Source organism: Cupressus sempervirens, chromosome 8 (assembly GCF_028749045.1).
Source record: "Cupressus sempervirens isolate cs-2001-9-10 chromosome 8, ASM2874904v1, whole genome shotgun sequence".
Lineage (NCBI taxonomy): Eukaryota > Viridiplantae > Streptophyta > Pinopsida > Cupressales > Cupressaceae > Cupressus > Cupressus sempervirens.
In genome coordinates this window covers 747,375,177-747,389,488 of record NC_143125.1, presented here as the reverse complement: position 1 = coordinate 747,389,488, position 14,312 = coordinate 747,375,177, and the positions used below count along the sequence as shown (strand labels likewise).

At 39.1% G+C, this 14,312-nt stretch overlaps 1 protein-coding gene across 1 annotated transcript in view; it reads right to left on the bottom strand.

Moving 5' to 3' along the window:
* The window catches only part of LOC149544578 (ubiquitin C-terminal hydrolase 13-like), a 254,280-nt gene that overhangs the window by 92,366 nt on the left and 147,602 nt on the right, over positions 1–14,312 (bottom strand). Inside the window, exons 20-21 of the mRNA XM_089795193.1 lie at positions 6,474–6,562; positions 6,263–6,371 (exon numbers count right to left, since the gene is read on the bottom strand). Coding sequence (XP_089651319.1) covers positions 6,263–6,371; positions 6,474–6,562 — 198 coding nt within the window. The remainder of the gene's footprint in view (positions 1–6,262; positions 6,372–6,473; positions 6,563–14,312) is intronic.

Below are 14,312 nucleotides of genomic sequence, written 5' to 3'. Positions count from 1 at the left end.
TCCTCCTCCACCACATGGGATCTAAGACTTAATTTTAGAAATTCTTTAGTAAATGCACTTACATCTAAGCCTTTCTTACTTAAATTTTGTCTCTTCTTATGCAATTGTACCTCATACTCCTCAAGAAGGTAAGTCTCTTCAATTTTATCCACCATTCCTTTTCAACTAACTATAGAGCCTTTCCCTTTTTTCTCTTTCGATTTGCAAAAAAATTCCTCTAAGTCAATGCGGCTCCTCTCATCCTTGACTTGGAAACCTTAACCTTTTGCAATTCACTCACATTCTCTCACTCAAAGTGATTTTCCATTCCTTCAATCCACTCCATGATAAGTTCTTCCATTTTTCAACTAAACAATGGCATACCTTCTAAGGTTTTTCCCCGCAAAGACTTAATAACCTTAAGGAAGGACTCTATTGCAACACAGGATCAAGCTCAGGTAATTAATCCTCAATCAACACTTCTTTTATCTTTTCTTGTTCCTCCTTCTTAGTGACCTTGCTTGTCACTTCTTCTATTTTCTAGGCTACCTCTCCAAACTCTGCCTCCATCTCTACAAGCTTGTCCCTCAACTATGTGTTCTCATCTTCCTGATCTAGCACTCTCTTAGCTAGTTCTACATTTGTCACCATTGTGGATTCACTAACACACACAAGTTTAGACATATACTCACTTCCTTGCCCAAAACATTCTTGCTCTAATACCAATTTAATAGGGTTCACCTAGTTCATCATATTGCTAACTGTTTTTACTCCTTGATCAAAGGTTTTCCAAGGTGTAACAAAGCCTCAAGGCTCCTCAAAATGCTCACAAGATCCCTCTTGTTTAATTCATTCTAGGTGACCTACCAAGGGTTTTGACACTTCTTTACTATTAATGCACTTAGCTTCACCATGCATTGACCAGCCTCCAAGACACAATGGAAACCTTGCAAGGTGGTGGAGGTGTTCAATCCAACTTACAAGCCAGCTCGTAGGTTCATTTATCCTTAACAATAAGTCTCTCCCTTATTGTTTTCACAACACCTCTCTTTAGACCTAGTATTCCTTTGTGCACAATCAGCCCTTCTTTCAAGTTTTCAGGTTTTCTTGTTGAACCCACCTTAAGGAATTGGCAAAAAAATCATTGATCCTAACACCCTTTTTGGAGTGCTAACAGATTTGGTAGGTTTCACTCTCCCATGCGACCATACAAGACATCCACAATTTCGGGGTAATGTGAGGGTTTTAACTAGTAAAATTATTCAATTTGATTCAAATAGTGGCAAATGGATTAAAAATCCTTTCAAACTCAAGATTCCCCATCTCTAGACTTTGCCCTAACTCAATGACTCATTCGTTTGAGTCTTTCAATCCACCATTGCAAATATTTAGCTATGCAAATATTTAGTCAAAAACATGAGAATTTACACCTTCCCTGCTTTCATTTCTCCAAAGGTCATACTAATTCAATGATGGGAAATGAAATGGAAAGTCATTTTGTACAAAGCACTCAATTTAGGCCATTGACTGGCAAAGAACTTCAGAATTTTTACTAGCACACCAAAACTTCTTAACTACTCACACCCTTGTACACAAAGTATAAAGACCAACTAAACTACTTATTTACAATGAAAAATATAGAAATTGAATCAATCAAAGTATAGATGCTCATGTTGCAATTGAATTGTGCAGTAACAGTCCACTACTCTTTATATTCAACTTTCATAAACAAGACATCCAACCCTTGATTTGGCATGGACAGGCCTTAAATACATCAATAGCTACCACCCACACTCTTCCTAGGCCGCCCATAACTGGTTCTTACAAAGATGCAACTTTGTTGCAAAGTTGTCTTGCAATGTTGTCAATGTTGAATTGACAACTTTTGCAAATTTTTGCAATTTCACTCATCTCTTTCTTCTCTGCAATCAGAGATTTACCAAAGCATTTTTCAAGGTGGATAAAAAATTTCTAAGCCTAAAATAGGCTCTCCTAACACTTAGACTCATACTTTACTTATTTGGCCCAATTAGCAATATTTTGCCCATACAAAATACAGATTGACCAAACTTGGTATGAATATTACATTAACATCCTAAACACACTAACACACTCTTGAGGCTTTTCACTATCCTTTATTACATCCTTGACTCACCATGAATGAACAAGCGAAAATTGACTAGGGTCTTGTGTTTCACCATAAGGTGCTCCTGTACCACTTGCCCTAAAATTTAGGAACCTTGCTCAAGGTGCCAGAAACTATTGAAGAGGTCTATACTCATCTCCTCTTTCCCTTAGGTGGTGAACATGTTCTGATGTAATGACAAATCTTGCTCACTCACCAACTCTAATTGCCCTAGGGTCTTCTCTAGGCCACTTCTCTAGCCTATTAGGGTTCTTCACTACCCTAACTCAAGAGGGTTCCTAATTTGAACCTCTTATCTTCAATTTTCCAACATCAATATTAGAACCAACTTAGCCATAACCTTGCCCTTGGATGTCTCCCTGCATCCCCTATACCTAACAACCAAATTTTATCAAAAACAATCAACAATGGAGAGGAAGGCTTGTTACTAAGGTTTTGGGTCCATTACAACATCAAACAACCCTAATTTCATTGAAATCCCTATCGATTTCAAGATCTAGCACCATACAGTCCTAATTTGGGCTACAAGGAATCAGACCTAAATTCTCACTATTTGACCAATAACTCCAAATTTTATCAAAGTGCCAAACAAGCTTCACTTCTTGATAACCTTTATGGAGCCCTTCAAGATTTTGCTAGTCTCCACTCCTCAAACTGTCTATACAATGGAGTGTTATATTATAGCCTAAAAACAAGGGTTTCTGGACTTTATATAGTCTGCACAAGGGTTTACTTTTTCTCCTCACAGAACTCATCACCCAAACTTCTCCTTGGGCATGGGGCCTCCTCAAACTTCCTCCTTCCTCTCCAAATGCTCAGATTGAAACATCCAATGCTTTCAGTCCATTGAAAGACTCTTGCAGTGCTCTGTGTTCCGTAGCCATGCACTACTAGCTCACCTAGGGCATCATTGCAAAAATAGCAAACAAACTTTCCAGGGCTCAACCTTCTCCACACATATGGTACAAGGAATCATCTCACCAATTCCAAGAGCCCATACAAATGCCATGGTGGAATGGTGAGTTATGACCCCATTTACACAAACTGCCTGGTTCAGACCAGCGATAGTGCACAAAAATTAAAGAATTTACAAAAGCAATGAAAATGAACCAAACACTCTAACTAAACACACACAGAATGTACTAATTACATGGGCTATCATGTTCACAAGTCACAGAGCTGAGTTCAATCCAAAGAAATACCAACAACAAGGAAATATATCAAAATACTCTGAAAACTTGCTCCTTCATAAGTTGCTCTTCCTTCAAGACTACCTCCAACCCTTGTGACAAGTCGAGGGAGGCCTTATATAGGTCTATCACCTCTGATCCAACTTCTTAGAGGTGGTTGCACAACCATTTGATCGAAGTTGCACTTTTGCAAGAAAAGTTGTCATGATAACTTTTCCAATTTTGCAAAATTGTCAAGCAATTTTTACAATTTTGTCCTAGTTAGGCCAAACTTGGTCCAAATCCCATGAAACTCCACCAAGTTCCTAGATATGTCACTTATGACATGAAAATGTCATTCCACCACTTAGTTGACTAATCTAGCCCTCTAGATGCACAATTTCCATTCTTAGCAACAATGACAACAATTTGACTTCAATAAGCAACTTTGGATGACTAGGTAGTAATGAAGACCCAATTAGGCCTCCTAATGGCTAAGTCCTGCCCTAGGACTCTCTATCCCTCTTTATTCCATTAGTGGTTTGGCTAAGGCCACTACAAGCCAAAACTCAACTAGGAACCCTAGGTTATTAGATAGCCTTACCTAGGTGCTCCTGCACCATGTTCGTTGTCAATTCTCAATAAAATCTTGGGATCCTCCAAAAAAAGTAGCAGACTTGACTTACCAACTTGTAACTAAATTTCAACGGTCTCGCGTTTGCTATGTGCACCCCTATGGACATCTACCAATGATCTAGGAGTTTTGCCTAAAAAATAGGAGCACATCCTAAAAAATATGAAATGCATTCAACTTCTCGAAAACACTTACTGAGATCTTTGGACGCCTCTTAGACAACTCCCAAGGAATCCCTAAATAATAGGCATCCCTCCTAAATTTTAGGAACCTGTGATCAACTGCTCCAATCTGCCTAAACAGCTCATGCATGACTCTCTACACCCTATATGGCTCCCTCCACACTCTACTAACCTATGGGAACTCAGTAAGTCAACCATGACCAATGTGCATGTCTCCTATATGGGGGCACTATGAAAACCTACACAACCCCTCCCAAAAATATGCATATCAAAGTTTCGTACCTATGTACCTATACTATCCAATTCAACAACCTAAATTCCAAAAAATGAGGCTTTCAAAGCTCAAGAGTTTGTGGTTTTCATCACTTTGTTCAGTATTTCAAGTATCAAATTGAGGGTTGTTAAGTAGTATTGAGCATTACCTTCATATTATTTGTCTGTCTAGGTTGCAGCTTTGTATATAGGTTTAGCTATTTAATTCTTGCAGTCAGGTGTTTTCTATGTGTTGATGTAGTTATATCTTTACAATTTTGTGCTCTAACTTGTTGGTTTCTGGTTTTACACAGCATAAAGGTGTTGTTACTATACTTCAAACCAACCACTTAAATTCTTACTAGCTTTAATTTGTGAAAGCCAAAAAATCTTACCTTTGAGAGAAGAGTGGTTTCCAGTCTTGTGCTCATATCCAAGGCTAAATATATTTTCAGTTTATTTCATTTTTCTCAAAAATAGGATTAGCAATTGTGCATATCGTTGTAATTGTAAAATTTGTCAGTGGTCTCGTGTCTAGGGTTAGATTCATTTTCAGGGAACTTACCAATATAATATGAAGACAAATCTTATCTCACTATTCCACAGATTAGAATTTCATTTTACTCCCAATGTAGGCACATTGGTTACAAAATCTAATCTTCAATAAAAGGGGTATTAAATTTGCTGTCCTCATGCCATCAGATTTGACTATTTTATTTCAAAAGATTACACTTGATGCTCTCTGAATAATTAAGGTTCCGAGTCCTTTAGGGTATGTCAGCAGTTCTTGAGTTTCCTCAACACATTTAGAATTTATATTTCGTTTATTTACCCTGTACTATGCTTATCTGCCTTGTACAGGTAACTATTTCGCCATCAACAAGCATTTTGAACTTTCTTCAACTCCAGTTTACAATAAATGGTTCTCTCTATTTGCACTAGTATGAAAATCTTGATAAACAAAATGGTCATACCTATACCAATAAACACTGTGACTTAATTAGTCACAAATCAGCAACAGTTCAATAATTTCCCCACCCAAGCTCATGAGGTGTTAGGTATTCAAGGTTGAATACTATATCAGTTCCCACCATTAGCAGACACTTCAATGTATATCTAAGGGGAAAACTTAAATTCTGCTGGCTGAGATGGGGAGCTCTGTATACTTTATATAGAAGGCATGACTACTTCTGCAGGCCTTTAGGAAACAATCATACAAAACCCAAAGGATCAGGCTAGCTCAGGCTTACATGAGTAATAAATGCATGATAGGGTAGTGTCTCATGCAAGCATAAAACATTGATGCATGATTGAAAAAGGTAAAATGCATATTAAGCCTCCAGATCTCTGATCATTTCTCTTTGAATTTTTAACTTTGCTTAACCTTTATTAATGCTTGATATTCATGCAATCTGAAATTTAGTAACGGGGCACAGTGGTTTGACTTTCTGTGCAGTTAGCGCTGTTGTAATAAAGTAACCTAATGTCTTATTAGCACATTTTGGTCAACAAAAGTGCTGGCAACAACCAAAAGGAGCTGGTATCCATCAAATACGATTTTGATTCATCCAGTAAATCACAAGTGTCTAAACTGCGACCATGTGTTTTATTGAGAATATCTATAGCAAATAACACTGTCAGCTTTAAAGTTTATTTAGAAAGTGCAAAAGCACCATGCATTTAATAAGTAATAGAGAAAACATTTATTTGTAAAAGGTATATCAAATCATTCAATCTATCTCCTCAAATGCTCACATAAAAGGCAATGCAAGAGCTTACCAAGCAACTAATTTATAAAGCCATGAAAACCTCACAGGTAACTTAGTTTCAAAGACAGAACTCAAGTTATTAAAAAAAGCTTATTTCAATCTTAGAATGGATCTAGTATACAGTGGTGTACCTCGTACAGCACCACTTCTTCATCTGTTTCAAGCCCTGCCATTTGTTTAAACTTGTCTAGATCTTCCATAGGCCTGCTGTCTTTCTTCACATGTTGTTTTCCTATGTATCTGAACACTCAAAACAAGTATGGTTTAGCATTCAAAGCGCACAACGATATGGACTCACCTAAGACAATAGTAACAAATTTATCCTAGGACATCTTGACTTACCGAAGCCCCTTTTCCTTTGGGTCATAAAGCTTAAAAAATAGTAGTATAACCTCTCCTGCAATTGTAAATGGGGATATTATCTGTTCTTCCTGAAAAAACAAAATCATAATTACATAACTATCATCCTTGAGTATATCCTTCAATAAAATTAAAAAATATAAAAATATATTCTGGTTTTCAGAGAGTTTGAAAAGGTTATTATACCACTGTACGATTATATTAATGTCATAAAATAGAGAAATTGAAAGCTAATAAATTCTATTAGCTTTTTTATATATAGAAAAAATGTTTAGATATCCACTAGTTTTACAACCTGTGCAAGACAGCATCATAAAATAATTATAACCTAGACTGAAGCCAGATCATGGTAGAGGAGGCATCAATACAAAAGAATTCTTATTGCTGCATCTCAAGAAAGAAATCTGGCATGTCCCCGCACTAAATTGCTCAGTAATCATCAAGAAGTTGGCCTATTGCCAAAGTTCTCGAAGGCCAATGGGTTGTTAAGGGGACTCACTCTGGAATTTCATGTACAGTTTCAGGGTGTTTTGAGTCAGCTTCTGTCGTCGGTAAAAATTGTGTATCAGCCGACGGGTCCCTTCGGAAAGGTTATTGTTATGTAGCCGATGGGTCCCTTCGGGAAGGTTCTTGTATGTAGCCGACGGGTCCCTTCGGGAAGGTTCTTGTATGTAGCCGACGGGTCCCTTCGGAAAGGTTATTGTCATGTAGCCGACGGACCCCTTCGGGAAGGTTCTTGTATGTAGCCGACGGGTCCCTTCGGGAAGGTTATTGTCATGTAGCCGACGGACCCCTTCGGAAAGGTTCTTCGGAAAGTATTTATACCCCCTTCGAGAAGCATTGTAATCATGAGATCTTATCAAGCAGAATGTACTGTTTGGCATATGCGAATAATAATAAGTTCTGCTATTCATATCTATTGTCTGTGCGTTGATTTCTTTACCTGTACGGTAAACAGGTTCTAGTTTGCCTACAGGGTTCAAACAGTATCAGGAATCAGTAAGCTTAAGATAATATTTGGTTTTGAGCCCTAGTTTGCATTTTATGAGTAATTGAGGAAAATAAATTATTATATCCTAAGTTCGGGATTGTCATCAGTAAATATGGTATCAGAATGTATGCCGTCAATATCAGGATGTATGTCGTCAATATCAGGATGTATGTCGTTGGTATTAGGATGTATGCCGTCAGTATCAGGATGTATGTCATCAGTATCAGGATGTATGTCGTTAGTATCAGCCAACAGGGTGTGTATCAGGAAGGTTCTCGTCGGTATTGGGAAGGTTGTATCGAGTTCTCGTCGATATCAGGAAGGTTGTATCGGGAAGGTTCTACGTCGGTATCAGGAAGGTTCTTATTATGTAGCCGACATGTTGTATGTAGCCGACGGACACCTTTGGGAAGGTTCCTCGAGATGTTTATATACCCCCTTCGGGATCATTGTAATCATCATCTGGATATAACATCTTTTGGCATATGCGAATAATATAAGAAGTTCTACAAAAAAAAATGTCAACAAATCAAAAATGTTTAGAATGCATAATGGATGATGCCAAAGGGAAGGGAAAACATCAGCGGTTGCCAAAAAGAGTGTGGGATTAGAAGAAATCGCAAAAATAGTGTGTCCCATGCATTTTTGTGTGGGTTTTAGAGTGTGACAAGGAGCGCACCTGGGGCACTGCCCCTCGACCCTACTGGGGGCAATGCCCCCTAGACCCCAGTCATTGTAGTTATCAGTCGTGGGAAGTCTGACTAGTTGATGAGACCTGGACCTACAGTTGGAGGCCATTTGGTCGAGCAGCGAGGTAGTCGAGGGACCAGCATCACCAGGGGTGGAGGATCAGAGTGCAGCAGCATCAGCAGAGAAAGTAGATGAATGGGTGCAGGTGTTAGACCCTCTACTAGCAGCGAAGGAGAAGGATAAGGATGTCCGTTCTCGCCTTGCTGTCATCATAGAGCAGAGCAAGTCCCTAGCAAAGTTGGTGCTTACAGAGAGAAGACGAGCGAGGTTGGGCAGGAAGCTCGGGAGACAGCGAAAAAGGCTCAAGAGGAGATGGCCGACCGACTTCCCACCCAACAGATTTCATGGGAAGCAGAGCGGGTAGCTCTATTAGCACAGCTCAAGGAAAGTGCATGAGGAAAGCAGCAAGCGGACTAGCAAGTAGCAGTAGCGGAGCAGCGTTTGGTAGAAGCTCTTTAGGAGAAGGACTCAACGAAGAAGGCTCATGATAAGAAAGAAGCTGAGTGTCAGGTGGTTGCATTGATGCTGAAGGAAGTAGTGGAAGAGAACTCTCAGATCAGAGCTGATTTGAAGGTCCGGACAGATCAAGTGTATCAGCTTCGACGCAACCGGTCTTCACAGTCTGAGACACAACCTTCTGGTTCATGATGTCTAAGTCTATGTCGTTTTATGAATAAATGTAGTTAGTTGTTGAGTTTTGTTGTGTGGTCGTCCGGAGATGATTTTTCTTTTTGGGGGGGTCGATGTCGTCAGTAAATATGGTATCAGGATGTATGCTATCAGTATCAAGATGTATGTTGTCAGTATCAAGATGTATGCCATCAGTATCAGGATGTATGTCGTCGATATCAGAATGTGTGTCGTCAGTATCGGCCGACAGGGTGTGTATCGGGAAGGTTCTCGTCGGTATCAGGAAGTTTGTATCTAGAAGGTTCTACGTTGGTATCGGTTAGGTTCTTATTATGTAGCTGACATGTTGTATGTAGCCAACGGACACCTTCAGGAAGATTCCTTGAGATGTATATATACCCCCTTTGGGATCATTGTAATCATCATCTGGATGTAACGTCTTTTGGCATATGTGAATAATATAAGAAGTTCTGCTATTCTGATCCATTGTCTGTATGCACTGATTTCTTTACCCAGTATGGTAAACAGGGATTATAATAAAATAATAATATAAAGTGATAATATATTCACTTATAATAAATAATAAAAAGTGACTTTATTATCACTTTTTGATAAAGCAATAAAGAAGTGAAACAAAATAAAGTTGTTTAATTATTTTCTAAGGGGGAATGAAACCCTAATTTGAAATTAGGGCTAGGGCTAGATATTAAAGTGTTTTAGGAGATCATTTTACACATCTACAATGCAAAATGTCTACCTACTGGTCTAAGGAGAGCTCACCATTGAGTTTCCAGCAGTTTCAGGCATCAAGAACGAAGATCTCTTGAGCTTTTCAGCTTGGGCATTCCTCCATTGCCAATAGAATTGATTTTTATATGCACTTCCAACTATTTGTAGAATTTAAACAACAATTTTCCTGTAAAAGGTTTTGATTTAGGGCTGAAGAACGAGAAGGGGTTGCAGATCGAACTCTTTGAAGCATTATTTGGTCCTCATTGTACCTCCTGGCATTGTCATACCTCTATAGGCAGAGTTTGTGTAACGATTGAAAGGCTATCTGCATTGTTTCAGATTGGTTTAGAGTAGCATTGGAGCAAGAACAGATCAGAGCTGATTGGGAAATAATTATCAGAGCTCATTTATCGATTCTAAGTCACTTGTACAACCTAGTTAGCGGTGTTTATTTTCCTGTAGCTGACATCAACCATAAGGAACAACCGATAGGGTATTTGAGGGTGCAGATTAGTCACAAATACTTTTACAGAATTTACAAAATTAGTTAATTGGTCCAACTAGTCCATGATTTTGTGTAGATCATTTGTTGGGAATGGACTTTTGGAGTTGTTTCAGATCTGATAAATTTTATAATCAGAATTGATTTTGATGATAACGAAGACATTTGGCAGAGATTTCGTTGACTTTATATGCAGTTTATTGTTTATGTTTCCTTTATTTGGCATATGTGAAAATCCCTTAAATAAGCAACAAACCTGAGCTTTAAACTTAGAAATCAGTTTATAGTGACCTTACATGATAAATGTTTAACGAAATACAAATACACTTAAACTGGAGAAATCATGTCAGAATTGAGTTGGGATCTTCCAGTGGACTGTGGTATTAAGGCAGTAATTTCGCCAGCCTGTGGGATTGGTGAACACTTCTATGCATCTTGGCAGAATAGGGGCTCACTGATATTAAACTCTAGGATAGCATAGGCATACTTGGAATTGGGTACAGGAAATCCAACAAACATGAATGATCTTCAGGGTGGCAGTGCTTTGGGATCCCTCAGATGGAAATAGACACACACATGTACTATAGATAGGCCATTGGATTCACACTTCCCTCCTAGAGAAGAATAGGCACATGCAGACCCATTGGAGGAAGTGGGATTTCAGGAGACCATTTTACCAGCCACAGATGATTGGAGGGTTCTTCCAACAGAGGTTAGGGAGGTATTTTCATTGTCTCATAGTGTGCTCAGCGCAAGTGTACTATGGGATTCAAGGAAGAAAACGATCCAAGGAAGCAGCAAAACAATGGCCTCAAGCAAGCTACGAGAAAGCTCACTTTGGTTGTATTTGATGGCAATGGGAGTATTAGTGCACGAGCTTGGATGCACAAGTTCGACATCTATTTATCACTTAAGCCTATGATAAAGAAAGGCGATTCAGTTTTCCATACTACACATAGAGGGGGTTTTTTATGATTGGTGATATCGCAGCTTGGTGACATAGAATCATGGCCTTGTACACTCGTATGCAAATTTCACAAAGGGGCTTATTGCTAGTTTTGATAGGAAGAATTTGGAGTTGTATTACAGGGGTCAGTAGACAAGTCATGCGGAGATATATATTAATGTGTTTCAACATGTGGCAGCGATGGTATCCAAAATGCCTCAGAGGCATGTTATGATACTTTCTACAGAGGGATTGTAGGAGAAACTTAGGGGTTTGGTCTGAGCTTTTAGGCCAAGGGCCTCAAATTATAATAGACATGATACATCACTACCCCTGTCTTCTTATCTTCAAGATAAGAAACTATTCGCTTTTACTCAGTGCAAAGATGCACCGCCTCCACCTCCCAGATTAGATCAGGAGCCCAAAATGAGTTCAGGAGGAAGTTATGTTTCACTTGTAGGGAGCTAGGGGATTCAGGTCATAGATGCCTTGGAAAAGGGTCCAAGGAAGCAGCAGAACAATGGCCTCAAGCAAGCTACTAGAAACCTCACTTTGGCTGTATTTGATGGCAATGCGAGTATTAGTGCACAAGCTTGGATGCACAAGTTCGACATCTACTTATCACTTAAGCCTATGCTAAAGAAAGGCGATTCAGTTTTCTGCACTACACAGAGGGGATTGCTTATGATTGGTGGCACCACAGCTTGGTGACATAGAATCATGGCCTTGTACACTCTTATGCAAATTCCACAAAGAGGCTTATTGCTAGTTTTGATAGGAAGAATTTGGAGTTGTATTACAGGGGTCAGTAAACAAATCATGCGGAGATATATATTAATGTGTTTCAAAATGTAGCAGCAATGGTACCTGAAATGCCTTAGAGGCATGTTATAATACTTTGTATAGAGGGGCTGTAGGAGAAACTTAGGGGTTTGATCCGAGCTTTTAGGCCAAGGACCTCAAATTATACTAGACTTGATACATCACTACCCCCATCTTCTTATCTTCAAGATAAGAAACTATTCAAGATCTCAAATCCTTTCTAGAAGGCTTTTACTTAGCGCAAAGATGCACCACCTCCACCTCCCAAATTAGATTAGGAGTCCCAAAATGAGTTCGGGAGGAAGTTATGTTTCACTTGTAGGGAGCTAGGGGATTCAGGTCACAGATGCCTTTGGAAAGGCATGCCTTATTCAGATCACCTCTGATGTGGATGATGAGCACGTACAACATACAAGTTTTGAGGACAATGGTGCAAAGGATGAGAAGGAGGTACAATAGGTAGAGCCTGGTGATGATGAAGTTACAAAGGTGATAAAAGGTACTATTGCCACTATTCCAGGAGTTCCTAAGATCCATCATTTTCATCTTAAGCGCATGATCAAGGAACAATACGTAAACTGTTTAGTAGATACTGGAGCTACATATAGCTTCATAGATGAGGGATTGCTTGCAAGGCAAGGCTTACATGTAAAGGATTTTCCGGAATTTAGTATAACAGTGGTGAATGATTTTATCTTATGAAGCATTAGGAGTGTTCCATAGTTGAGTAGTTAGATGGGATATTACACTTTTACAAATGAATTTTATGTAGTGGGACTTAGAGAGGAACACAAAGTTTTGGGAATTCAGTGGTTGCATTCCTTGGGGAGATGTGTAGGATTTGAGGAGGATACAACTTGAGTTTATGGAAAATGGTTGGAAGGTTGTGCTTGAGGCACTTTGAGATGAAGGACCAACAGTGGTTTCATCTCATAAGATGCAAAATATTTTCAGACATAGAGATGTGGCTTGGGTGGTACAATACTTCATTATGTCTAAGTCACCCACCTCATAGAATGACCAGTATTTTCATGTTGATGTTTAGAGAATTTTTGGATAAGCACAACCTACTTTTTGGTGGCATTCCTCTTGGGGTACCATCGGATCGTGGTTTTGAGCACATGATAAAACTTGATAAGGGCACCATGTCAATGACCACTGCACCTTATCATCTTCCTACAAAGTTTAAGGATGAGATGGAGAAGACTATGTGAGAGTTATTGGACATGGGGCATATCAGGCCTAGTTCTAGTCCCTTTTCTTTTTCCATGGTGTTAGTGAAGAAGAATGGTACTCTGCGCATGTGTATTGACTATCATGCACTTAGTAATAAGACAATCAAGAACAGGTATTTGATTATGCACATAGATGACCTATTAGATGAGCTACATGGCACAGTCTTCTTTTTGAATATTGATCTTCGTTCAGGATACCATCATAGCTGGGTTGGAGAGGAGGATATACATAAAAATGCCTTTAGATTTAATCACTGACACACCTATCACTTTCTAGTCATGCATGAATCATATCTTTAAGAGGCAGTTGCGGATGTTGGTACTATTATTTTTTTGACATTTTGGCATACAATAGATCATCTGAAGATCACATGAGACATTTGGATGAGGTGCTTCATATTATGAAGGCTCAATGTCTGTTCGTCAAGATATCCGAATGTAAGTTTGGACTTATAGAGATTCTATACTTGGGACATGTGATTGGGTAGAATGGTGTACAAGTACAATAAGAGAAGTTTCAAGAGAATCATGGTTGGCCACCACACAAGTTCATTACATAGCTACATGGATTCCTTGGTTTATGTGCATATAATAGGAGGCTTTTTAAGGGATATTCACAGCTTACAACTCCATTAACGATCTCTCTTGGAAGGGGGATTTCAGGTGGTTCAAGGAGGCACAGGTTGTGTTTGAAAGACTTATCAAGTTAAGAGCACTTGCCCAATTTTAGCCCTTCCAGATTTCTCTTGGCCCTTTGTACTAGTGTGACTAGTGTGATGCATCAGGAGAGGGTATTGGTTTGGTTCTTATGCAGAAATTCCATCCTATAGCCTACAAGAGTAGGAAGATGAGAGGTAATGAGAGACATTACTCCACCTATGATAAGGAGATGCTCGCTATCATGCATGTGCTAGCGAAATTCTGTCATGTGTAGAAATTTTAACAGTACAAGCATTGCCATTATTCCCGAGGTATTTACCCTCAAATTTTTAGAGGTTTCAGACCTATTTTACTTTGCAACACCATCTACATGGTCTTCACCAAAGCCATTTACTTGAATCTACAACCTATCCTTGCCAAAATCATTTCGCTTGAACAAGGGGGCTTCTTTCTTGGTAAAGATACAATGGAAGAAGCACTAGGGGCTCATGAAGCTCTTCACTCTGTTAATGAAAATCAGTCCCCCGCCTTCTTTATCAAATTAGACATGATG